The sequence below is a fragment of the Salmo salar genome, chromosome ssa15 (assembly GCF_905237065.1).
Source record: "Salmo salar chromosome ssa15, Ssal_v3.1, whole genome shotgun sequence".
NCBI classification, from domain to species: domain Eukaryota; kingdom Metazoa; phylum Chordata; class Actinopteri; order Salmoniformes; family Salmonidae; genus Salmo; species Salmo salar.
The window spans coordinates 45,166,133-45,193,050 of NC_059456.1; the positions used below are offsets into that span (position 1 = coordinate 45,166,133).

A 26,918-nucleotide genomic window follows, 5' to 3' on the forward strand; every position below is an offset into this window, starting at 1 on the left:
TCTTTTCTTTGTTTATTTATCCACTCGTACCTGTTGAGAGGAAGCGTGGTGTGCCAGAAAGAGGATTATGACCTGGAAACAAGCTTGGGGGCGGGGGGACCCGAAACCCAGCCTGTGGTCTCCCCTTACGGAGCTGGAACCGTAACCTGGTCTCCCCTTACTACCTGAGTGTTGGATGTTTGGGTTTCGAAGAGTACAGGTGTGCCAGTGGACTGGTCATGCTCCCAGGGACAGCCCCCCTCCTGAATATTTAATGTGCTAATAAGCAGCAGGGCTTTCTTTTTTTTGGAGGGGGTGGTTTAAAAAGATTAGTGTCTCAGGTGTCATCTGCTTTTTTCTAAGGGATAGGCCCAAACAAGTTAGCTGGATGGAGGGAGTTGAGAGGACAGGTGGAGGAGATGAAAAGGGGAGGTTGTGGACTGCAGCTCTTTGCCACTCATGTAGTGTGCGTAGGAGGAGGAGGGACTAGGGGTCGATTTCGAATTCAGGGATAGAGTGGAACTTCTTCTTGTTGGACTAAAATGGCTGACTGGATAATAAGTGTATTGCACCCACCAGTACAATAGGCTTATACATTTCCCTCCACTTGCCAAAAATGAAGGGGAGCTTTACACAAACCTTTGTATTGTAAAGTGGTTTCGTACCGTACTTTACTGTAGTTTCTTATAAGCGGGAGAGACTGACAAGAAGACCCATTCGTGGACTCCTTTTGTGCCGATGTGGTGGTGGGGCTTCAATGTGCCTTTTCACCTCTTTCTTCCCCCTCTCACTCATCTTTCTCTCACCTCTCTATCCCTCTTACCTCTCACCTCTCTTTCCTCCCTTTACCCGTTGACTCTGACTCCCTCCCATGTCCTGCCTCCACAGATGCGAATGAGTGTGTGGGGAAACCGTGTATAAACGCTTACTCTTGCAAAAACTTAATTGGCGGATATCACTGCGACTGCTTTCAAGGATGGTCCGGACAAAACTGTGACATCAGTCAGTATTCCTTTCCCCTTTATTGTCGTCACCGTCTCTCTCGCTCTCTCTATTGCTACTGATCTGTGTTTTTCTACCACTCCTCTCGGTCTCTAGGCTTTGGGCGACGTCACATTGGCACGTTCTAGCATTGTCACCTCCGGCCGAGGCTTTGTCACTTTCTAAAGAGGCCACCATCTCCGTAGCTGTCTCTGTAAAACTCACCAACTTTTCCTCTGTGGTTTTTATTGCATGATGGGTATAGCTTATTGTCAACTGCATACAGTGCCTTCAGAAAGTATTCATAACCCTTGACTTATTCCACATTTTGTTACAGCCAAAATGCATCAACTATATAAAAAATACCCATCTATACTCTACCCTCATAATGACAATTTGCAAACATAAATGTATTGAAAATGCATAAATATCTAATTTTACTTAAGTAATCACACCCCTGAGTCAATACTTTGTAGAAGCACCTTTGGCAGCGATATAAAGCTGTGGGTCTTTCTGGGTAAGTCTCTAAAAGGCGCTGATTGGTTTGATTTCTGCAGTGGACCTACAGCATTTACAGTGATACAGCCTGTGCAGAAGTCAGGGCATTTATACTTCTTGCACGTTGTGAAGGAAGTTGTCAAGGAACCGAGTTTGCACGGGAGGTCCAGTATAAACACAATCATGTCAATGCTGAGCTTTAAGGAGCCCTCCACATTGTTACATTTTTTCGGGGCCGGCGCATGCCAATGCGGTACAGAGCTCAATTTGGCCTTTGCGTGCCTCCGGATACTCCATAATTGCATCGCACCAACCGACCATCCATAAGGTGCCTCCAACCCACATGTTCGGATCAAGCATAAATTGGCTTTAAGAGTTTGACACACCTGGATTGTGCAACATTTTCAGGTCTTGCCATAGATTTAAGTCAAAATTGTCTAATTTGGTAAGCAGCTCGTGTAGATTTGGCCTCGTGTTTTAGGTTATTTTCCTGCTGAAAAGTGAATTAATCTCTTAGTGTCAGGTGGAAAGCCAACTGAACCAGGTTTTCCTCTAGGATTTTGCCTGTGCTTAGCTACATTCAGTTTCTTTTTTTATCCTGAAAAACTTAGCAGTCCTTAACGATTACGAACATACCCATAACATGATGCAGCCACCACTATGCTTGAAAATATGAGTGGTACTCCGTAATGTGTTCTAATATATGTGCCCCAAACATCGCTTTGTATTCATTAACAAAAAGGGAATTTCTTTGCCACATTTTTTGCAGTATTACTTTAGTGCCTTGTTGCAAACAGGATGCATGTTTTGGAATATTTTTATTCTGTACAGGCTTTCTTCTCACTCTGTCAATTAGGTTATCGTGGAGTAACTACAATGTTGATCCATCCTCAGTTTTCTCCCATCACAGCCACTAAACTCTGCAACTGTTTTAAAGTCACCATTGGCCTCATGGTGAAATCACTGAGTGGTTTCCTTCCTCTCTGGCAACTGAGTTAAAAATACACCTGTTTCTTTGTAGTGAGACTGGGTGCATTGATGCACCATCCAAAGTGTAATTAATAACTTCACCATGCTCAAAGGGATATTCAATGTCAGCTTCTTTTTTATTTATTTTTTACCCATCTATCAATAGGTGCCCTTTGCGAGGCATTTGAAAACCTCCCTGGTCTTTGTGGTTGAATCTGTTTTGAAATTCTCTGAGGGTGGTACCTTACAGATAATTGCGTGTGTGTGGGGTATGGAGATAAGGGAGTCATTCAAATATCATGTTAAATAGCATTTTACGGTGAGTCCATGCATCTTATTATGTGACTTGTTTTAAATGTTTACTTGTGAACTTTAGGTTTCCTATAACTTAATAAAGCAAAATGAAAAACATAATTCCATTATAAGGTGTGTGTGTGTGTGTAGGCCACAAAAAATTTTAATTGGCTGTAACAAAATGTGGGAAAAATGTAGAGGGGTGTGAATACTTTCTGAAGGCACTATGTTTGCTTTGTTCATAAAGAAGACTAATCAAGGACTAACTTTCTGTCTTCAATTCATTAACAAAAACACCTACATTACCTGCCTTGATTGCACATTAAAATGGTGGGTCTGTTTTTATGCAATAGTTATTAAAAACCCTTCTGTGTGTAACCATCTTTCTCTCCCCTACCTCAGATGTCAAGGGCTGCCACGGCCAATGTCAGAATGGAGCGACTTGTAAGGTATGCGCCCTTCTCTGGGCCTCGTGACTCGATGCCACACAGAAAATAAATGAATAATGTAACACTTTTTTTCCTGCTCAACCATTTCTGTAATTACTTCATGTAAAACGTTCAACTCTGAACTATATACAGTAAGTCAAAAGTTTGCACACAGCTACTCATTCAAGGGCTTTTCTTAATGTTTTCTATTTTCTAAATTGTAGAATAATAGTGAAGACATCAAAACTATGAAATGACACGCATGGAATCGTGTACTAACCCAAAAATGTTTAAACAAATCAACATATATTTTAGATTCTTCAAAGTAGCCACCCTTTGCCTTGATGACAGCTTTGCACACTCTTGGCATTCTCTCAACCAGCTTCACCTGGAATGCTTTTCCAACAGTCTTGAAGGAGTTCCCACATATGCTGAGTACTTGTTTGTTGCTTATCCTTCACTCTGCTGTCCCAAACCATCTCAATTGGGTTGAGGTCAGGTGGTTGTGGAGGCCAGATTGTCTGATGCAGCACTCAATCACTCTGGAGGTGTGTTGGGTCATTGTCCTGTTGAAAAACAAATGATAGTCCCACTAAGTGCAGACCAGATGGGATGGTGTATCGCTGCAGAATGCTTTGGTAGACATGCTGGTTAAGTGTTCCTTGAATTCTAAAGAAATCACTGACAGTGTCACCAGCAAATCACACCACCTCCTCCATGCTTCATGGTGGGAACCACACATGCGGCGATCATCTGTTCACCTACTCAGCGTTTCACAAAGACATGGCAGTTGGAACCAAAAATTGCAAATTTGGATCAATCAGACCAAAGGACAGATTTCCACCGGTCTAATGTCCATTGCTCATTTTTCTTGGCCCAAGCAAGTCATCTTATTATTGGTGTCCTTTAATAGTGGTTTCTTTGCAGCAATTTGACCATGAAGGCCTGATTCACAGTCTCTGAACTGTTGATGTATCTGTTACTTGAACTCTGCAGCCCAAATAAATGCTTGAAATTCTGAGTCTGGTAACTAATGAACTTATCCTCTGCACCAGAGGTAACTCTGGGTCTTCCTTTCCTGTGGTGGTCCTCAGTTTCATCATAGCGCTTGGTTTCTGCGACTGCACTTGAAGATACTTTAGAAGTTCTTGAACTGTTCCGGATTGACTGACCTTCATGTCATGAAGTAAAGATGGACTGTCGTTTCTTTGCTTATTTGAGCTGTTCTTGCCATAATATGGAATTGGTCTTTTACCAAATAGGGCTATCTTCTGTATACCACCCCTACCTTGTCACAACACAATTGATTGGCTTAAACGCATTAAGAATGACAAAAATTCCCCAAATTAACTTTTAACAAGGCACAGCTGTTAATTGAAATGCATTCCACGTGAAGCTGGTTAAGAGAAAGGGTGGCTACTTTGGAGAATCTGAAATATTTGTGTTTAACACTTTTTTAAATTTCTTTATTTTTTTGGGGGGGGGGGTGGGGTTACATGATTCCATATGTGTTTCATAGTTTTGATGTCTTCCCTATTCTACAATGTAAAAAATAAAAACCCTTGAATGAGTAGGCGTGCCCAATCTTTTGACTGGTACTGTATGACCAATAGGTAGTATGTAAATGGAGGTTAAGAAGGCTCTTAGACTGAACCCTAGAGGACATGCTCACCTAGATATCCTGTTAACCATGGATCCATATCACATACTGTCAAGTACTTTCTCTTGCATTCTACTTGTCCTTTAACAGGTCATACCCTGTCCTATAGGATTCTCATGTGTTAGATCTATGTCAGATATATCTCTTTTCCCACCATCTCCCTTCAGGAAGGGCCCAGGGGGTACCTCTGTCAATGCCCGTCAGGCTTTGTGGGCACTCACTGCGAGATCCAGCGGAACAGGTGTGCCAGTGGGCCCTGCCAGAACAATGGGCGCTGCCACAGCATTTTGGACGGCTTTGTGTGCGAGTGCCCGACCAAGTTCTCTGGGGAACTGTGTGAGGTGAGCCTTTAGTTCAAAGGCCGAAGTCTTGGGACCAGTTTGCACTGCTCTAAAGTGTTGGTCCTTTTGTTGACACACAGCAAATTTATATCTGACCCTCCAATTAGACTTTATATATATATGTGTGTGTGCGCACAGTCTGTTTATGGTGAGATTAAAAACAACGGTATGTCCTGAATTCAGTCAAAACACAACTCCCGCATAAGAGAATTGACACGCACGCACTCCTAGAACTACACACACACAGCGCTGTTTTGCTTTGACTGAATGGCAGACAGTACTGGTTGTGAACCCAGTCCTGTACTTGGCGTAAAAGGCTATAAATACGAACCCTCTTGAATGAGACAACTTGACTATGGCCATGTGCCCACTCAGTCACTCCAGGGCATTGAGAAGCTACGTTTATGCCTGTCGTGGAATTGTGGCTCTATTCTTACACTCCTATCACCATCGTGTGCCGTACGTATGATACTTACTACACTCATATGACACGCCTATTACACTTGTATTGCATTGATATGCCACAAATACACTCCTGCTACACTAACACAACATGCGTATGACTTCCCTATACACCCCTGCTAAACTCAGACCGCATACATGATGACACTAAACTCCTACACATGTTCAACATACTGTACATATGACACTCCTATTTAGTTTCTTATAGGTACGGGAATCCCTATGTGTGCGAGCGCTTGCACACTTCTTCTGTTGTTGATAGCCTAGGTAATCATAGAATTACATAGGCCCATAGGTATTCTAGGCCTATTATAACTTAACATATTTTAATGTGGCATAAACACAACCAGTCAATGTTTTCAAAAAAAGCCCACCTTTAGGCTACCCGTGCACTTTTGTCCACTCACAAAATGATTACAACATCCAAACAGTGCATTGTGCACTCGCAATTTGATGAATGGAAAGAGACCTCTGTTACAAAACACCTACGTGTATTGTAATGACGTTTTGCGATCATCATTAGCCCTACACTTCACGCATCCACTGCTGTCCATGCGTCTCTGTATCGGCAACTCATTTCAGCCTTGGCCAGATGTACGAGTTTTCATCGAACCACAACGCAATTTTGACCATATACAACCCGGTTTCAAGACAATTCGCTCAGATTTCATGTGGCTGACGTGGTAATGTTAAGTAATAGCCTACAGTTTTCTTGACATTTTGTTTTAATTATTGGGATAGCCTCATGTTATACCGGTACTGCATACCCCCACTATTAATTTTGCCAGGATGACATACCGGCTTACTTTCTCCCCTGCCTTCCTACTACACTCGTATGGCATACCTATGACACATCTATGCAATTGGCATGCCTGACACACTATCTCTTAGCACACCTATCCCACCCTTTTAACACCCCTATGTCCTTCTGCACACCAATTTGACTGAGTTGATTTGGGATCGGGTGTTTTGAGACGTGCATTACAGGTGGTTTTGGATGGGCTGTTTGAAAGACAGGGTGTTTGTTCTTCCTCTTCTGTGGAGGGGCTTAGATTTATGGGGCTTTTCCCAGCCTTTAGCCCTCAGGCCCCTCAGTTTACATCCCACACATACTTTTCATGGCCACAGCACTCGGAGAAGCCTTTAAACAGAACAGAATAGAATAAATACATCTCTGCCCCATCAGATAAAGTCAAATAAACAAGTTCGTGTGCATGTATCTGTCTGTGTGCGCGTGTCTGCGCAGGCTGAGTTTGTCTGTGCGCGTGTGTATTAATCTGTGTGAGAGCACCATGACCAGGAGAGCACCATGACCCAAGTGGATCAGCCCACCCCGTTGCACCACACTACTGACAGACTCAGTGCCTTAAATGGCAGCAAGTTGTATCCCATGGTTTACACTGCGGTTTTTGTTGTGAATTTTCCCCGTCTTGATGCCCTGAGAACACAGAGAAAATGTAGAAACTGGAGCCGCTGCCATGTCACCGAGGACTATCTGGTTGAATGAAAGTGAAATTAATTAAAACTACACACACACACACATACTACCTCCACACACAGAGGCGTTGGGGATCTTCAGGTACCTCTGAACTTATGCCAGGCTTCCACAGCTTACCCCTTTGTGTTTATCTATATACTTAAAGAACAACTTGTGTGAAGTGTTGCAAGGCCTCACACTTTCTTTCTCTCCCGCACTCTCACTCACTTATACCATTTCTGTCCATACTGGGTGGCAAGGATTCATTCTATCTGAAGTACTTGCATAAAGTGGATAAAATAAATGAAACTAAGTACAAATGTAAAACGTGTTTGTACGTGTGAATGCGTGCATGCGGTTGTGTAGTACATGTACTTGTTTGTGCTTGTGTACATGCTTGCATGTGTGAACGTTCTCCTTCCCTCCCCCACAGGTCCCAGGTTGGTCTCCTTCAGACCCGTGTGAGCCCACCCCCTGTGAGAACGAGGCACCGTGCCACGCCCTAACGGGTGACTTTTACTGTGCCTGTCCCGATGGCTACGAGGGCAAGACCTGCGCCCACCTCAGGGACCACTGCAGGACCACCCCCTGCCAAGGTAGAGCCACACACAGTGATTGATTCTGGACCGGTTTTTGTTTTGTTCCCTATACATAATGCCCGAATGGAAATTGAAAAGGCTGATTCCAAATCAGTTACTAAGCTTGAATTTGCCAGAGCCCCAGAGTATTATGAAGTTGCTCTAGACTCAGGTCTTGCGTCAGTTTTTTGCATTATCCCCACTAATAGGTGAAGCTGATTTTTAGATCTGTACCTAGGGGGAAACTAGACACCGGATCAGGTAGAGGCAGACACCTCATTCATCCCTCCTGTTTTTTTTCTCTCAGTAATTGACAGCTGCACCATTGTCGTGGCGACGAACGACTCCGCGGGCGAGGGTGGTGTTCGTCACATCTCGTCCAATGTGTGTGGCCCCCGGGGACGCTGCATCAGCCAGCCCCGCGGCAACTTCACCTGCTCCTGTGACTCCGGCTTCAGCGGCACCTATTGCCACGAAAGTACGTACCACTGTGTGTCTTTCTCTGTCGTTCCGCCTGTCTACCATCTGCCTGTTATTGTGACCAGTAGGCATGGGCAAATATTTTTCTTTTACCTTGATTTAACCAGGTAAGCTAGTTGAGAACAAGTTCTCATTTACAACTGCGACCTGGCCAAGGTAGAGCAAAGCAGTGCGACACAAACAACAACAGTTACACATGAAATAAACAACAATAACAAAATGGGGGGGAAAAGTCTATCCAGTGTGCGCAAATGACGTGAGGACGTAAGGCAATAAATAGGCCATAGTATAGCGAAGTAATTACAATTTAGCAAATTAACACTGGAGTGATAGATGAACAGATGGTGATGTGCAAGTAGAAATACTGGTATGCAAAAGATCAGAAAAGTAATTAACTTTTATACTGTTATAACAATACCTCGTTATACAGTATATAAGTGTTAAGTGCTTATAACTATATCCAGCTCAGGGCTCCAGCTATGCATGTGGTTTGCTAACTTACTAGCTAAGTAGCTAGATGTCAAGATCAAGCTTTTTGGCTAAAGCAGAGGCATTCAATCCCCTCCTGGATCCCCTCCTATTGGCTAAATTGTTTTGTGTCAAAAAAAAAAATGGATCCCCTTGTGTGCACTTCCGGTAATACCGTATTCCCCAGTATGGTACAGAAACGGTATGACGGTATGAAAAGCTAGATGCCACCCAAACTTAGACCAGGGCTTCAGTCGCATTTACTGCCACAAGAGTATGTCTGTCCTGTCTTTATCTGCATGTCTGCTCATGTGACCCGGGCTTCAGTGGCCAGGGTTGGGGTCAATTCCACAAATTAAATTCCAATTAGCTTTTCTTTCCCTGAGTAGTTCAATTGCATAAATCCATTTAATTTCCAATTCCTAATTCAGTATTCTGCCACATTCAATTCCCTCTTGACCCATTCCCTGAATTTCAATTCCTTTACTACTTTCAACTCAAGCCAAACTCAACCCAACTACCTCAATGAATGGCAAGTTTGAAAGACTTGACCTTTATTTACACTTTTTGGGGTAATATTCCTGGAAACCTTAAATGCACCCTGAATTACACTTTTCAGGGACTTTGGAAATTTGCATAACATCAAATATATAAAATAATACAATGTTTTTCATATTAAAACATAATCATAAAGCTGTAAAACATAATCAATATTAAACCATCCTATGGCAAAGCTGCATGGAGATGTCAATTCTTTTTTATGCACATCTGTTATTAGGCAAAGCTATTGACTAAGTAAAAGCTGTTTTTATTTGAACAGCATGGGATAATGCTGTAAATGCAAAATACTTCCACACTGGAGACCAGGTTTCAATTCCTGTCTGTGCCTTTCATTCAATGACTCCTTCTTTATTCTCACCCAATCTGTCTAAATTAAGCAAAAAATATGAAAGGTAGAGTAGAATTCTACTCAATAATTATTTATATTTTTTTATGAAAGTATATTATTAAATGTCATTGGTCACTAAACATTTGTGTGGAATTTACTTTCTGTATAAATCTTAATACAGGGTATACAGACATCAACAACGCAGTAACTTCACACATGTATCTGCGGAGGTGGCGTTGTGTGCGTGTGAGATGGGAGCGAGCAGACAGAGGGGGAGGGGTACGCCAAGGAAACTCGGCTACAGCCAAGACTAGCGAACTTGTAGCAGCCACAATGTTATTTATTACCCCATATAACAGTGCATGTCTTAACTGGAGTAGCCTAGGGAAGCTAGCTAAGCCAGCTATAGCTTGCTAGGCTAATTGAGGCCACATTCTGCGCTTTCACCCCCCCAACCCCATTCCGATTAAAAACCTACCGGTTTGCTTGTTGTGGCCTACTCCTTCTCATTTCTCAATCTTTTTAATTCCGTAATTGTACTGTCTTGCATTGTTTTAATGGGCTACACGTTGAGCCTCTTTGCCGATTTTGATTGGCCAACAAACAACAAGCTACACATCTGAAGGTTACCGGTTATCTACCTGTCTTATGGGGTGCACGTCATAAACTACATTTTAAAGGTTTGTTTTATTAAATGAATCATTTGAAATGTTATGGTATATGGATTTTTTTTATTTATTAAAAAAATACTTCAGTGTTAAAATAGGCTTATAATTATACATTTTATAGTATTATTAGTATTTGAATACTACCGTATGTTTGGCTATTCAAATAACCGTGCACATCCCTAGTCAGTGGTTGAGCATATTACACCCGTTATTGAAATGCTTGTACTGATTTTATTTTCCATACCTTCCACATGAGGTGAATGGTGCACTTTCCCAATTCCTAGATATTCTCTCTCTGATTGGATTCCAATTGGAATTAAACTGATTTCCGTAAACTAGCACAATGTTTTATGCAAGCCTGCGTTGTATTAAGGCAGTGGTCTTCAACTTGTTCTTGCCCAGGCAAACCGGTAACCCAGGGACCCCCAACATGTGTAATAAAACAGTTTGACTTATCAGGTGAATGATAATGGAAAGGAGAGGTAATCAACATTTTTAAATGAATTGATTTGGTAGATCGTTTTTTTATTATTTTGACCTCCCCACATAATTGAAAGCGGCTGTGTGTGTAAACTCGAACACAGCCTCTTAGCTAGAAAAGTAACTCTGAACAGTTTCGCTTAGAGCAGCTCTTTAGCTGGTTAAACAAATGTTAGCCACCTGTTGGCAACCATTTTAGTTTTAAGTCATTTACCAGCAACTAGCAATAGATTGTAACACCAGATAATGTGATTTAATCCCCCCAAAATTGGTATCCATTATACTGGGAGTTACAGGTTAGGTACTGTTTGGTGTAGCATAGAGAATCTTCGACCAACCTTAACTTGGCGGTACGGTCTTTGTCCTCGATTCGTGGAAACCGGAGTCTCCATGTCATTGTCCAGTTGCAGGGGGGGTCTGTTTTGAATTCAGAAAAGTGTTCTGTTATTAAAATGATTTGTTTTTTTGCTCCACGAAGTAGTCAAACAATGTTTGACCGCCACCATCTTGTGTGTTTCAAGTCTTCTCTCAATCTGTAGCTAGCCAGCAGCACTTGCCGCACTGGTAGCCTATTCGCTATGTCAGATACTTCAGTGAGTGTAATTTGCTCAATTAGGATCTCATTTTCTACTGTAGGTACAGTTCCTTCAAAGTATTAATACCACTTGATTTTTTTTTAAACATTTTGTTATAGCCAGAATGCTAAATGTAATGTTTTTTTTGTTTAATGTCAAAGTGGAATTATTTGTTTTTATTTTTTATGTTTACCAATAGTCCGTAAGTATTCAACCCTGTTATTGTGGCAAGCCTAATTACGTTCAGGAGTAAATATGTGCTTAACAAGTCACACAAGTTGCATCGACTCACTCTGTGTGCAATAAGTGTTTTACATGATTTTGAGATTACTACCTCATCTCTGTGCCCCATACACACACTTATCTGTAAGGTCCCCCAGTCGAACAATCCATTTCAAACACTGATTCAACCACAAAGACCAGGGAGGTTTTCCAATGCCTCGCAAAGAAGTGCACAGATTACATTTATTAAATATTTGTTTAAAGCAGACAATGATTATCCCTTTGAGCATGGTGAAGTTATTAATTACACTTTGGCTGGTGTATCAATGCACCCAGTCACTACAAAGATACAGGTGTCCTTCCTAATTCAGTTGCCGGAGAGGAAGGAAAACGTTCAGGGATTTCACCATGAGGCCAATGGTGACTTTAAAATGGTTGCAGAATTGAATGGTTGTGATAGGAGAAACTGAGGATGGATCAATATTGTAGTTACACCACAATACTAATGTAATTTACAGTGAAAATAAGGAAGCTTGTACAGAATAAAAATATCCCAAAACATGCATGCTGTTTGCAACAAGACACTAAAGTTATACTGCAAAAAATGTGGCAAAGTAATTCACTTTTCATCCTGAATACAAAGTGTTACTGCGTACCACTCCATATTTTCAAGCATAGTAGTGGCTACATCATGTTATGGGTATGCTTGTAATCGTTAAGGACTGCCGCTAAGCACAGTTGAAAACCTGGTTCAGTCTGTTTCCACCAGACACTGGGAGATGAATTCACCTTACAGCAGGACAATAACCTAAAAACACAAGACCAAATCTACCCTGGAGTGGCTTACCAGGAAGACGGTGAATGTTCCTGAGTGGATGAATTAGGGTTTACTTAAATCGGCTTAAATCTATGGCAAGACCTGAAAATGGTTGTCTAGCAATGATCAATAACCAATTTGACAGATGAATGTTTCGAATAGAATAATGGGCAAATGTTGCGCAATCCAGGTGTGGAAAGCTCTTAGACTTACCCAGAAAGACTCACAGCTGTAATCGCTGCCAAAGGTGATTCTAACGTGTTGACTACGTATCTAATAAGATATATTGGTTTATTTTTATTCTTTTTACAAGTTATATTTTTTATTACACTTTGACAGAGTATTTTGTATAGATCGTTTACAAAAAAATTACAATTAAATCCGTTTTTCAATAGCGCTTTGTTACCACAATGTGGAAAAGGTCAAGGGGTGTGAATACTTTCTGACGGCACTATGTAATTCAAAATGCGTTTATTCATAACATTGAAATAACATTATTTTTTATCCTAAATGCATTAACTCCATTAACTGTAATTTCAATAATTATAATACTCAAGTTTTTTTTATTTCTAATTCTATTCCAAGGATGTTTAATAAAAAAAAAGAATAATCCTTTTTTTCTAATTGTTTAAATTCCATTCCAAGCATGGTTTTCATCAATTCTAATTGTCAAAATTCCAATTTCCACCCCCCCCAAAAAAAATTAAGATTGGAGAATTTACTTGGAATGGAAATTGAAGCAATTTCAAATTAAATTTAACTTGCCTCCAACCCTTTTTCAGTGGCAGCTACTGCCGAGAGAGTATATACATTAGAGACAGGAAGTCTTAACCAGTTGACAGCCTGAAAATTATGTTTTCTGGTTGAATACACTATAGTGTTATCAAACAGAATTTTGCATCCTGTAGCACAAACTCCAAAAAGTTCTGGGACACTAAAGTCCATGGAGAATAAAAGCACCTCCTCCCAGCTGCCCACTGCACTGAGGCTAGAAAACACTGTCACCACCGATTTAAATCTGCGATAATTGAGAATTTCAATAAGAGACAATACTGTGCAGCCGCATTCATCGACCTGGCCAAGGCTTTCGACTCTGTCAATCACCACATTCTTATCGGCAGACTCAACAGCCTTGGTTTCTCAAGTGACTGCCTCGCCTGGTTCACCAACTACTTCTCAGAGTTCAGTCTGTCAAATCGGAGGGCCTGCTGTCCTCGGAGGGCCTCTGGCAGTCTCTATGGGGGTGCCAAAGGGTTATATCGCTCTTGCTGCTGGTGATTCTCTGATCCACCTCTACGCAGACGACACCATTCTGTATACTTCTGGCCCTTTGGACACTGTTAACTAACCTCCAGAGGAGCTTCAATGCCGTACAACTCTCCTTCCATGGCCTCCAACTGCTCTTAAATGCAAGTAAAACTAAATGCATGCTCTTCAACCGATCGCTGCCCGCCCAGCATCACTACTCTGGACATATTCTGACTTAGAATATGTGGACAACTACAAATACGTAGGTGTCTGGTTAGAAGACTTCCGGCGCAGACAAAGATGGCCGCCTCGCTTTGCGTTCCTAGGAAACTATGCAGTATTTTGCTTTTTTCTGTGTTATTTCTTACATTGTTACCCCAGGTAATCTTAGGTTTTACTACATACAGTCGGGAGGAACTATTGGGTATAAGAGCAACGTCAACTCACCAACATTACGACCAGAAATACGACTTTCCCGAAGCGGATCCCAGCCGGCGAGCCAAAACAACGGTGCTGCAGACGGAGCGGTCTTCCGGTCAGGCTCCGTAGACGGGCACATCGCGCACCGCTCCCGAGCATACTACTCGCCAGTCTCTTGACAACAAGGTAGACGAAATCTGAGCAAGGGTAGCATTCCAGAGGGACATCCGAGACTGTAATGTTCTCTGTTTCACGGAAACATGGCTCACTCGAGACACGCCATCTGAGTCGGTACAGCCACCTGGTTTCTTCACGCATCGCGCCGACAGAAACAAGCGTCTCTCTGGTAAGAAGGGTGGGGGTGTATGCCTTATGATTAACGACACGTGGTGTGATCATAACAACATACAGGAACTCAAGTCATTTTGTTCACCTGACTTAGAATTCCTCACAATCAAATGCCGACCGCATTATCTACCAAGAGAATTCTCTTAGATTATAATCACAGCCGTGTATATCCCCCGCAAAGCAGACACCTCGATGGCCCTGAAAGAACTTCATTGGACTCTATGTAAACTGGAAACCACATATCCTGAGGCTGCATTTATTGTAGCTGGGGATTTTAACAAGGCTAATCTGAAAACAAGGCTCCCCAAATTCTATCAACATATCGGTTGTGCTACCAGGGCAGGTAAAACCCTGGATCATTGTTATTCTAACTTCCGCGACGCATATAAGGCATACCCTGCCCTCCCTTTGGAGGGCAGGGTATGCCTGGTACCTGGTATGCCGCATACCCTGCCCTCCCTTTGGAAAAGCTAACCATGACTCCATTTTGTTGCTCCCAGCCTATAGACAGAAGCTAAAACAGGAAGCTCCCGCCCTCAGGTCTGTTCAACGCTGGTCCGACCAATCGGATTCCACGCTTCAAGATTGCTTTGATCACGTGGACTGGGATATGTTTCGCATTGCTGCGAACAACAACATTGACGAATACGCTGACTCGGTGTGCGAGTTCATTAAGTGCATCGGTGATGTCGTACCAACAGCGTCTAAAACATTCCCCAACCAAAAACCGTGGATTGATGGCAGCAGTTGCGCAAAACTGAACGCGGGAACCACTGCTTTTAATCAGGGCAAAGTGACCGGAAACATGACCGACTATAAACAGTGTAGCTATTCCCTCCAAGGCAATCAAACAAGCTAAGTGTCAGTACAGAGACAAAGTGGAGTCACAATTCAACGGCTCAGACACGAGAGGTATGTGGCAGGGTCTACAGTCAATCACGGACTACAAAAAAAAAATCAGCCCAGTCGCGGATCACGATGCCTTGCTCCCAGACAGACTAAACAAGTTTTTTGCTCGCTTTGAGAACAATACAGTGCCACTAACACGGCCCGCTACCAAAACCTGCGGGCTCTCCTTCACTGCAGCCAACGTGAGTAAAACATTTTAAACGTGTTAACCCACGCAAGGCTGCAGGCCCAGATGGCATCCCCGGCCGCGTCCTCAGAGCATGCGCAGACCAGCTGGCTGGTGTGTTTACAGACATATTCACTCAATCCTTATCCCAGTCTGCTGTCCCCACATGCTTCAAGAGGGCCACCATTGTTCCTGTTCCCAAGAAAGCTAAGGTAACTGAGCTAAATGACTACCGCCTTGTAGCACTCACTTCCGTCATCATGAAGTGCTTTGAGACTAGTCAAGAACCATATCACCTCCACCCTACCTGACACCCTAGACCCACTCCAATTTGCTTACTGACCCAATAGGTCCACAGACGACGCAATCGTCATCACATTGCCCTAACCCACCTGGACAAGAGGAATACCTATGTAAGAATGCTGTTCATCGATTACAGCTCAGCATTTAACACCACCTCAACTCGTCATTAAGCTCGAGACCCTGGGTCTCAACCCCGCCCTGTGCAACTGGGTCCTGGTGGTGAGGGTAGGTAACATCTCCACCCCGCTGATCCTCAACACTGGGTCCCCACAAGGGTGCGTTCTCAGCCCTCTCCTGTACTCCCTGTTCACCCACGACTGCGTGGCCATGCACGCATCCAACTCAATCATCAAGCTTGCAGACGACACTACAGTGGTAGGCTTGATTACCAACAATGACGAGACGGCCTACAGGGAGGAGGTGAGGGCCCTTGGAGTGTGGTGTCAGGAAAATAACGTCGCACTCAATGTCAACAAAACGAAAGGGATCGTGGACTTCAGGAAACAGCACAGGGAGCAGCCCCCTATCTACATTGACGGGACAGTAGTGGAGAGTTTTGAGTTCCTCGGCGTACACATCACGGACAAACTGAAATGGTCCACCCACACACACAGCGTGGTGAAGAAGGCGCAGCAGCACCTCTTCAACCTCAGGAGGCTGAAGAAATTCAGCTTGTCACCAAAAACACTCAAACTTTTACAGATGCACAATCGAGAGCATCCTGTCGGGCTGTATCACCGCCTGGTACGGCAGCTGCTCCGCCCATAACCGGAAGGCTCTCCAGAGGGTAGTGAGGTCTGCACAACGCATCACCGGGTGCAAACTACCTGCCCTCCAGGACACCTACACCACCCGATGTAACAGGAAGGCCAAAAAGATCATCAAGGACAGCAACCACCCGAGCCACTGCCTGTTCACCCTACTAACATCCAGAAGGCGAGGTCAGTACAGGTGCATCAAAGCTTGAACCGAAAGACTGAAAAACAGCTTCTATCAAGGCCATCAGACTGTTAAACAGGCATCACTAACATTGAGTGGCTGCTGCCAACATACTGACTCAACTCAAGCCACTTTAATAATGGGAAAATTGATGTAATCAATTTATCACTTGCCACTTTATATTACTTATATTAGATAATGTTTACATAACCTACATTATTGATCTCACATGTATATACTGTACGCTATACCATCTACTGCATCTTGCCATCTTGATGTAATTAGATGTATCACTAGCCACTTTAAACAATGCCACTTAATATGTTTTCATAACCTACAATACTCATGTATATACTGTACTCCATACCATCTACTAAATCTTGCCTATGCCGTTCGGCCATCACTCATAAATATTTTTATGTACATATTCGTATTCATTCCTTTACACTTGTGTGTACAAGGTAGTTGTTGTGGAATTGGTAGCTTACTTGTTAGATATTACTGCATGATCGGAACTAGAAGCACAAGCATTTCGCTACACTTGCATTAACACCTGCTAACCATGTGTTTGTGACAAATACATTTGATTTGATTTTGATTAGAGACTGTAAACTCTCCTTCCAGACTCATATTAAGCATCTCCAATCTAGAATCAGCTTCCTATTTCGCAACAAAGCATCCTTCACTCATGCTGCCAAACATACCCTCGTCAAACTGACTATCCTACCGATCCTTGACTTTGACAATGTCATTTACAAAATTGCCTCCAACACTCTACTCGGCGAATTGGATGCAGTCTATCACAGTGCCATCCGTTCTGTCACCAAAACCCCATATACTACCCACCACTGCGACCTGTATGCTCTCGTTGGCTGGCCCTCGCTTCATATTTGTCACCTAACCCACTGGCTCCAGGTCATCTAAGTCTTTGCTAGATAAAGCCCCGCCTTATCTCAACTCATTGGTCACCATAGCAGCACCCACCCACCCGTAGCACGCTCTCCAGCAGGTATATTTCACTGGTCACCCCCAAAGCCAATTCCTCCTTCGGCCGCCTTTCCTTCCAGTTCTCTGCTGCCAATGACTGGAACGAACTGCAAAATTTCACTGATGGAGACTCATATCTCCCTCACTAACTTCAAGCACCAGCTGTCAGCAGCTCACAGATACTGCACCTGTACATAGCCCATCTGTAAATAGCCCATCCAACTACCTCATCCCCATACTGTATTTATCTTGCTCCTTTGCACCCCAGTATCTCTACTTGTACACTCATCTTCTGCACATGTATCACTCCAGTGTTTAATTGCTATATTGTAATTATTTCGCCACTGGCCTATTTATTGCCCTACCTCATTTGCACACACTGAATATAGACTTTTTCTACTGTATTATTGACTGTTTTGTTTATTCCATGTGTAACTGTTTGTTGCACTGCTTTGCTTTATCTTGGCCAGGTCGCAGTTGTAAATGAGAACTTGTTCTCAACTAGCCTACCTGGTTAAATAAAGGTGAAATAAATAATTTAAAATATCTAGCCACAATTTTTTTTTTTATTACAGCAATTTTTCTGGTCGCTAAAAAAGCTGTTAACGTCCTTATACATCCGGTATACAACCTGACCATGATGGCATAAAATTACAATGTCTTATAATAATGCAACCAGTTTTTCCAGCTGGACACTGTCTCTCTGCCTGTCTGACAGCCCACCTAACTGGGTACCTCAGTCTGGGTAGAAGTTCTCCGATTTAAACATCGCTTCCTGAGGATCTCATTCAGTGGGGGTGGCAACCACTCTAGTCTAGGGCTATGTCCTAATTATCTTTCCTTCTTACTAAAGTGTTTTTGTTCAATTCCCTTCACTGATTTGCAAGAGAACTAGTATAGACTAAGAAATATGGTGGAATCTCCCACTAGCCCATGCATCCACTAATCCAATGCTTTTAGATTTGTGGGAAGTAGTGAATGAGTGCACACTTCACGACAAAGCAGATGTTATTGTTATTGGGACATGTCTCCCTTGTAAAAGAGGTCTGCTGACCCAGTGGTTCCCAAACCGGGATGTGAGGAACCCCAGGGGTTTGTGGCGGTACTGCCAGGGGTCCGCTGCCAGATCAATTTTTTTTACATGTAATTATTTTGTTTCAATAAATATTGCAAGGAACTACAGATTTGGCCAAGCGTTTTGTGAAATAAGTTGAGGGTGCAAACTTTGCAATGTAATATAGATAATCTACAATATATGCTACCCTTAGATGCACAACAGGGCCTGGGAGGCTCACAGGGATCCACAGTACTCTCATCATTGATTCAGTTTTCAATTCAGTACTTCTTGTATGCCCTAAAAATGTTATTTTCATCGTAAATGCACTGCAATTTAAGCTTTAAAACTGCTAAATTGTCTCGCCATGCTCTGAGGTACCTGATGAATTTGCTATAACAAAAGGGGTCCCAGGCCCAAATAGTTTGATAATCCCTGTTCTGACCTCAATGGGACTTCCTGGATAAATAAAGGCAAAATAATAGAATGCATATTTTTCAATTTTAGATGTGAACGACTGTGTGAGTAGCCCGTGTCGGAACGGAGGCACCTGCATCGACGGGGTCAACTCCTTCCAGTGCTTCTGTCCCGATGGATGGGAGGGCCGGCTCTGTGACCTCAGTAAGTTGGCTCTCCTCTTACTACTCCTTTTTGTATCCTCCTGCTCCAATTTCTTTCTCTTCCTACCCTATCTTCTCATCCTCCTCGTCTTTCTCCTCTTCGCCATACTGCTCTTCCTCCCCTTTCTCTTTCTCCATCTTCCTTTCCCTCCCATTCTCTTCCACCTCAATAACACAGCCATAAACATTTATTTTCCCTTCCATCCTCAGATGTGAACGAGTGCAACCGTAACCCGTGTAAGAATGGTGGCTTCTGTGTGGATCTGGTCAACGACTTCTACTGCGAGTGTACCAACAACTGGAAGGGCAAGACCTGCCACTCCCGTAAGTGTGTGTGCAGGGCTCGACATTAACGCTTGTCCGTTTGCCCGGGGCAAGTAAAAAAAAAAAAAAAAACATTTTTAAAAAAATAAGCAGATTATAGATTTGTTGTCAGAATGGACAAGAAAAAATAAATCGATATATCAAACAATTAGGCTACTCTGAATGAAAGCGGATCCAAGTGTCATCCAGATATTATTTTATGAAGTGGTTCCTAGCATCATACATAGGGTTGCAAAATTCTGATAATCTTTCCAAAATCCACACCTTTTCAAGAACTCCCGGTTGGAAGATTCAGGAGAGAATAAGTAGGAAATTTTAATTTTGCCAAAATTACTGTAATTTTGCTACCCTAATCACACAATACAATTCTCAATCACCTTTTTGGCCCATGGTGTTAAACCTTTTGGGGGTGGGGGGGACAAATAACTTGAGCTTTCGGACAAGTAAAAAATCTGTCCTACTTGTCTCAAGGACAAGTGGCTAAAAAAAGGTCATGTCAAGCCCTGCAGTGTCTGCGTGTGTGCTAATCAGATGCGTGTGATGAAATGAATTGCATAATTTAAATTGAACAGACCGAGGTCTATTGGGTCTAAGAATCTTCGGTATGACATCTAAAATGTGTGTGCACACAGGTGAGAGTCAGTGTGACGCCAACACCTGCAGTAACGGGGGCACCTGCTATGACCACGGGGACGCTTTCCGCTGTGCCTGCCCCCCTGGGAGGGGCGGCAGTACCTGTAACACAGGTGAGGGGGGGGTGTGTGTGTGCTTTTATGCATTATTTGAATAGCTCTCTGTTTGTATCCCCGTCTGTCTCGTCTCTTTCAATTCAATGTATTCTGTCATATCGTGTCTCACCACTTTATTATATATTTTTTTGGTCCCTTCCACTCCAGCCAAGAACAGCATGTGTGCGTCCAGCCCCTGCTCCAACGGAGGCACCTGTGTGGGAGGCGGCGACGCCTTCACCTGCATCTGCAAAGAGGGCTGGGAGGGACCCACCTGCGCCCAAAGTAAGTCGTGGCTTAGATCCCACCGCTGCTACCAGTGTATCCCACTGCTTCCACCAGTGTCGCACATAGAGGCTATGTCCAAATATCTCTTTCCTCCCAAATTGTGGACGTCTTCACTTATTTGAAAGGAAATTGCTGGTATAAGAAATATGGTGGAAACACCCTCTATCCCATGCATCCACCAATCCAATGCTTTTCGATTTGTTTGAAGTAGTGATCGAGTGTACACTTCAAGATAAACAAAACCCAGAGAAACAGTTTTTCTCAGCGCCTCAATCTTAATCCTGCACAAGTCCATGTAGATATGTCTATTTCAAGGGCCCCGTCCCGACTCGAATGAACTTATGCAACTTAAAGATTTTGCCATTTCAGATTCATATACATTTTTTTATTTTATATATTTTTTTAAAAGCATTGTTTTCACTTATGGCTTTATTTTGTATTTTTCTCCACAGACACCAACGACTGTAACCCTCACCCCTGGTACGTGCATTTCCTCCTTTCCTCCCCCCGTGTCAAGACTGGTGTGGTGTCATGCCTTTTCTCTGTTTTGACCCTCCCCTTTGCTGTACAACAACCACCATGAATTGTCTCAACACCCCCCCCACCCATGGTGGGGTGGGGAGCTCGTAAAATACAGGAAAGATGTTCCTTAATCCGAAACCCAGCGTTGGTTTTAAATAAACGGGAGGGGACAATGGAGGCTCTGGGAGCCTTAAATGACTCCCCCCACCTCCCCATAGAGGGACAACGGGGGAGCAACCTCTCTTCCCCTTCTCTTCTCCTGCCTTCCCCTCCATTCTTCACTGCTGACCTATGGAGCACAAGAGTGGGAGGGAGGGGTGAAATCGGGAGGAGTGAAGGGGTTGGATTGAGGGGTGGGGGGTAGATATTAGCATTTGAAAGGTGTGTATTGATGAGCAGAATTTAGCCTTTGTGACTTGGAACCCAACACACACTCGCACTCTCTCCCCTCTTTGCTGTTATGTGTGAAATGAGTCAAGACAGGCCAAAACAGAGCGCACCCATCTAACCTCACGCTCACTGTTCTCTCACTTCCTCTTCCCTCTTTTTTTCCCTCCCTCATTTTTTTACAGCTACAACGGTGGTATCTGTGTGGACGGTGTCAACTGGTTTCGATGCGAGTGTGCCCCCGGGTTCGCCGGACCGGACTGTCGTATCAGTAAGTCACAATACGGTTATCCAAAACATCTTGGAGCGAACACGCTGCTTATGCTCATTGAAATGTCCAGTGTAGCAGGCCTTTGACTCTCACACACTCTAATGCATCAACAACCCGAGCTGTCGGACACCACAAATGTAACCATGACAATGACAGAAAGAACAGGGGGCATAGGAAAGGTGGGCGTCACGTCCTTTTGACCTATAGGGGAGTAGAGGTCATCCTTCCTCTTTCCCTCCCTCGGCATGCATACTCTCACACACACGCAAACTATCTTTCTCTCTGTCTTTCAGGCACGCACGCACATAAACTGAGTAGATTAATTATTCAGTGACCCTGAAATTTCTCTCTCCTCTCTCGCCTTTGTCAGATGGCTAGCGGTTGTCTTTCATTCAGACTTTTACACACTGTCTTTCTCACACTGGCTAGGCGAAAGATCAGATGCTCTTCTAACATTGTGGCTTATTGGACATCCAAATAACCAAGAAACTGTTTGAATTTAGACAGCGTTAAAGAGCGACTGCCCCTAAAAAGCATCTTCTCGTTTTGAAAACTGCCAATGTGGCATAAATGAGTCAAACATTTATTATAGTGTCAAAATTGACTACAAAGTGTAAGTAGGGAAATTTTGGTCATAAAGTCAGATTTACGAGATGATAGGAAAACATTGTATATCATCGAATGAAGGGTACTGTAACATTTTTCCTTTGGTTGGGCTTATTTTAATCCTGCCCACAGCTGATGGGTCCCAAATGATCATCAATTCGATTTAATGGTAATGCCCATGGTCAATTTGGTTTGACATTCGATATCCCTATGGGGCTAGTTGGGGACCATCAGTCAATTACCCCATGTACATGGGACAATATTTTAAAGTCAATAGCTCCAAATTTCAATGACTTAAGCATTTAATGAGACAACTTAAAGATTTCCAACATGTAATTATTGTCCCATTTACATTGTGTAATTTATTGACTGTCCCTAACTAGCCTCAGAGATGGGCTTTCCAATATCAAACCAACTTTGCCATGGTCGAACTGCAGCCAGCTGAAGCTAATTGGCGAATGAAGTTGGCTAGCTCTAGCTAGCCAATGCGACTTTAAGACTCAAGACTTGGCTAAACTGTCAAGTTATCTAGAATGGTGAATGACTGTACTGTTTCGGCAGAGTGAATGAACAAACGCATGCCGCATCCAAACACGCACACAAGAGATCCCCACGTTAAACACCCCCCCCCAACTTTAATTTGGCTTCAGTCATGGCCTTTGAATTTCATAATGACCAAGCCAGAAAAATTACACTCATTGCTCACCCAAATATTTATATATTCTTAATTCCTTTACTTTAGATTTGTGTGTATTATTGTGAAATTGTTAGGTATTACTGCACTGTTGGAGCTAGAAACACATGCATTTCACTACACCCGCAATAACATCTGCTAATCACATGTACAGTTGAAGTCAGAAGTTTACATACACCTTAGCCAAATACATTTAAACTCCGTTTTTCACAATTCCTGACATTTAATCCTAGTTAAAATTCCCTGTTTTAGGTCAGTTAGGATCACCACTTTATTTTAAGAATGTGAAATGTCAGAATAATAGTAGTGATTTTATTTCTTTCATCACATTCTCAGTGGGTCAGAAGTTTACATACACTGAATCAGTATTTGGTAGCATTGCCTTTAACTTTGGTCAAATGTTTTGGGAAGCCTTCCACAAGGTTCCCACAGTAAGTTGGGTGAATTTTGGCCCATTCCTCCTGACAGAGCTGGTGTAACCGAGTCAGGTTTGTAGGCCTCCTTGCTCGCACATGCTTTTTCAGTTCTGCCCAAACATTTTCTATAGGATTGAGGTCAGGACTTTGATGGCCACTCCAATACCTTGACTTTGTTGTCCTTAAGCCATTTTGCCACAACTTTGGGAGTATGCTTGGGGTATTTGTCCATTTGGAAGACCCATTTGCGACCAAGCTTTAACTTCCTGACTGATCTCTTGAGATGTTGCTTCAATATAGCCACATCATTTTCTTTCTTCATGATGCATCTATTTTGTGAAGTGCACCAGTCCCTCCTGCCGCAAAGCACCCCCACAACATGATGCTGCCACGGTTGGGATGCTGTTCTTCGGCTTGCAAGCGTCCCCCTTTTTCCTCCAAACATAACGATGGTCATTATGGCCAAACGGTTATATTTTTGTTTCATCAGACCAGAGGACATTTCTCCAAAAAGTACGATTTTTGTCCCCATGTGCAGTTGCAAACCGTAGTCTGGCTTTTTTATGGCGGTTTTGGAGCAGTGGCTTCTTCCTTGCTGAGCGGCCTTTCAGGTTATGTCGATATTGGACTCGTTTTACTGTGCATATAGATACTTTTGTACCTGTTTCCTCCAGCATCTTCACAAGGTCCTTTGCTGTTGTTCTGGGATTGATTTGCACTTTTCACACCAAAGTACGTTCATCTCTAGGAGACAGAATGCGTCTCCTTCCTGAGCTGTATGACTGCTACCTGGTCCCATGGTGTTTATACTTGCGTACTATTGTTTGTACAGATGAACGTGGTACCTTCAGGCATTTGGAAATTGCTCCCAAGGATGAACCAGACTTGTGGAGGTCTACAATTTTGGATGTCTTGGCTGATTTCTTTGGATTTTCCCATGATGTCAAGCAAAGAGGCACTGAGTTTGAAGGTAGGCCTTGAAATGCATCCACAGGTACACCTCCAATTGACTCAAATTATGTCAATTAGCCTATCAGAAGCTTCTAAAGCATGACATAATTTTCTGGAATTTTACAAGCTGTTTAAAGGCACAGTCAACTTAGTGTATGTAAACTTCTGACCCACTGGAATTGTGATACATTGTGAAATAATCTCTGTAAACAATTGTTGGAAAAATGACTTGTCATGCACAAAGTAGATGTCCTGACCAACTTGCCAAAACTATAGTTTGTTAACAAGAAATTGGAGTGGTTGAAAAACGAGTTTTAATGATTCCAACCTAAGTGTATGTAAACTTACGACTTCAACTGTATGTGACAAATAAAATGATTTGATTTATTTCAGCCCCCTTTTAACCATCCTTTAAAAGTGCCTTATCTCAATGATGCGTAGCCACCTAAAATCGGCCTACGTCAAAACAATGTCGAATTTTTGTTAGGTCTGTCCATAAGAGATTAGTGCTATGTAAACAGAACTAAACTCGGCAAAAAAAGAAACTTCACTTTTTCAGGACCCTGTCTTTCAAAGGTAAATCATAAAAATGCAAATCACTTCACAGATCTTCATTGTAAAGGGTTTAAACACTGTTTCCCATGCTTGTTCAATGAACCATAAACAATTAATGAACATGCACCTTTGGAACGGTCATTAAGATGACTAAGACAGCACTACAGGGAGATGGGACGGACAGCTGATTGTCCTCGCAGTGGCAGACCACATGTAACAACACCTGCACAGGATCGGTACATCCGAACATCACACCCGCGTTACAGGAACAGGATGGCAACAACTGCCCGAGTTACACTTGGAACACACAATCCCTCCATCAGTGCTCAGACTGTCCACAATAGGCTGAGAGAAGCTTGACTGAGGGCTTGTAGGCCTGTTCTAAGGCAGGTCCTCACCAGACGTCACTGGCAACAACGTCGCCTATGGGCACAAACCCACCGTCGCTGGACCAGACAGGACTGGCAAAAAGTGCTCTTCACTGACAAGTCACGGTTTTGTCTCACCAGGGGTGATGGTCGGATTCGTATTCCAATTTGTAAGTCGCTCTGGATAAGAGCGTCTGCTAAATGACGTAAATGTATTTATCATCGAAGGAATGAGCGTTACACCGAGGCCTGTACTCTTGAGTGGGATCGATGTGGAGGGTCACAGCATCATCGGATTGAGCTTGTCATTGCAGGCAATCTCAATCTCAAGACATCCTCTTCCCTCATGTGGTACCCTTCCTGCAGGCTCATCCTGACATGACCCTCCAGCATGACAATGCCACCAGCGATACTGCTTGTTCTGTGCGCGATTTTGTACAAGACAGGAATGTCAGTGTTCTGCCATGGCCAGTGACGAGCCCTGATCTCAATCCTATTGAGCACGTCTGGGACCTGTTGGATCGGAGGTTGAGGGCTAGGGCCATTCCCCCCCAGAGATGTCCAGGAACTTGCAGGTGCCTTGGTGGAAGAGTGGGGTAACATCTCACTGCAAGAACTTTTATATCTGGTGCAGTCCATGAGGAGGAGCTGGTGGCCACACCAGATACTGACTGTTACTTTTGATTTTGACCCCCCCCTCCCTGTTCAGGGACACATTATTCCATTTGTTAGTCACTTGTCTGTGGAACTTGTTCAGTTTGTCTGTTGTTGAATCTTATGTTCATACAAATATTTACATGTTAAGTTTGCTGAAAACAAACGCAGTTGACAGTGAGAGGATGTTTATTTTTTGTTGAGTTTACTACCATGTAATTGAATGCAAGAACTAGCAGCAGTAGTTCCGGTTTTTGTGTTTTTCGTCACAGGTTATTTGGACAAATTGATTTTGTAGGTATTCTTCTGAAATATGTATCAGACAGGGGAAATTCGGCTCATAACTTGCAAAGAGAGGGGGTGGAGCTACTCGTTCTTGTTCTAGCATCTCTTAACACGTGGGTTAACCAAGTACTTCAAACCAACACAAAACGTTTGATAGAAAATTTGTGCAACTAAGGTACAATCTCACAGTGTGTTGAGAGTCGAGTGGGTAACACTCCCGGCAAGCACATATATACATGCCTCCCCACCGGATACCGGGGTTCAATGGTCTCCATCCTTCCTCTCCCCATCTGTTTCATGCCTATCTAAGAAAGCATAAAAACACGTCTGTAAAGCCTCCTTAGTGGCGCAGCGGTCTAAGGCAGTGCTTGAGGTGTCACTACAGACCCGGGTTCGATCCCAGGTTGTCACACCCGGCCGTGACTGGGAGTCCCATAGGGCGGCCCACAATTGGCACAGCTTTGTCCGGGTTAGTACAGGCTGACTTCGGTCATCAGTTGAATGGTGTTTCCTCCGACACATTGGTGCAGCTGGCTTCCGGGTTTAGTGGACGAGTGTTAAGAAGCCCTGTTTTGCTGGTCATGTTTCGGAGGACAAATAACTCGATCT

General features: G+C 43.2%; 1 protein-coding gene across 2 annotated transcripts in view; it reads left to right on the forward strand.

Moving 5' to 3' along the window:
* jag2b (jagged canonical Notch ligand 2b) overlaps nucleotides 1-26,918 on the forward strand; it is a 105,800-nt gene that overhangs the window by 63,135 nt on the left and 15,747 nt on the right. Inside the window, exons 10-20 of one of the 2 annotated variants that reach the window (XM_014145100.2) lie at nucleotides 868-981; nucleotides 3,124-3,170; nucleotides 4,977-5,150; nucleotides 7,523-7,685; nucleotides 7,975-8,145; nucleotides 19,148-19,261; nucleotides 19,471-19,584; nucleotides 20,217-20,330; nucleotides 20,481-20,597; nucleotides 21,053-21,080; nucleotides 21,695-21,780. In XM_014145100.2, the coding sequence (XP_014000575.1) occupies nucleotides 868-981; nucleotides 3,124-3,170; nucleotides 4,977-5,150; nucleotides 7,523-7,685; nucleotides 7,975-8,145; nucleotides 19,148-19,261; nucleotides 19,471-19,584; nucleotides 20,217-20,330; nucleotides 20,481-20,597; nucleotides 21,053-21,080; nucleotides 21,695-21,780 (1,242 nt within the window). The remainder of the gene's footprint in view (nucleotides 1-867; nucleotides 982-3,123; nucleotides 3,171-4,976; nucleotides 5,151-7,522; nucleotides 7,686-7,974; nucleotides 8,146-19,147; nucleotides 19,262-19,470; nucleotides 19,585-20,216; nucleotides 20,331-20,480; nucleotides 20,598-21,052; nucleotides 21,081-21,694; nucleotides 21,781-26,918) is intronic. The other variant, XM_014145102.2, reaches the window with a different exon arrangement.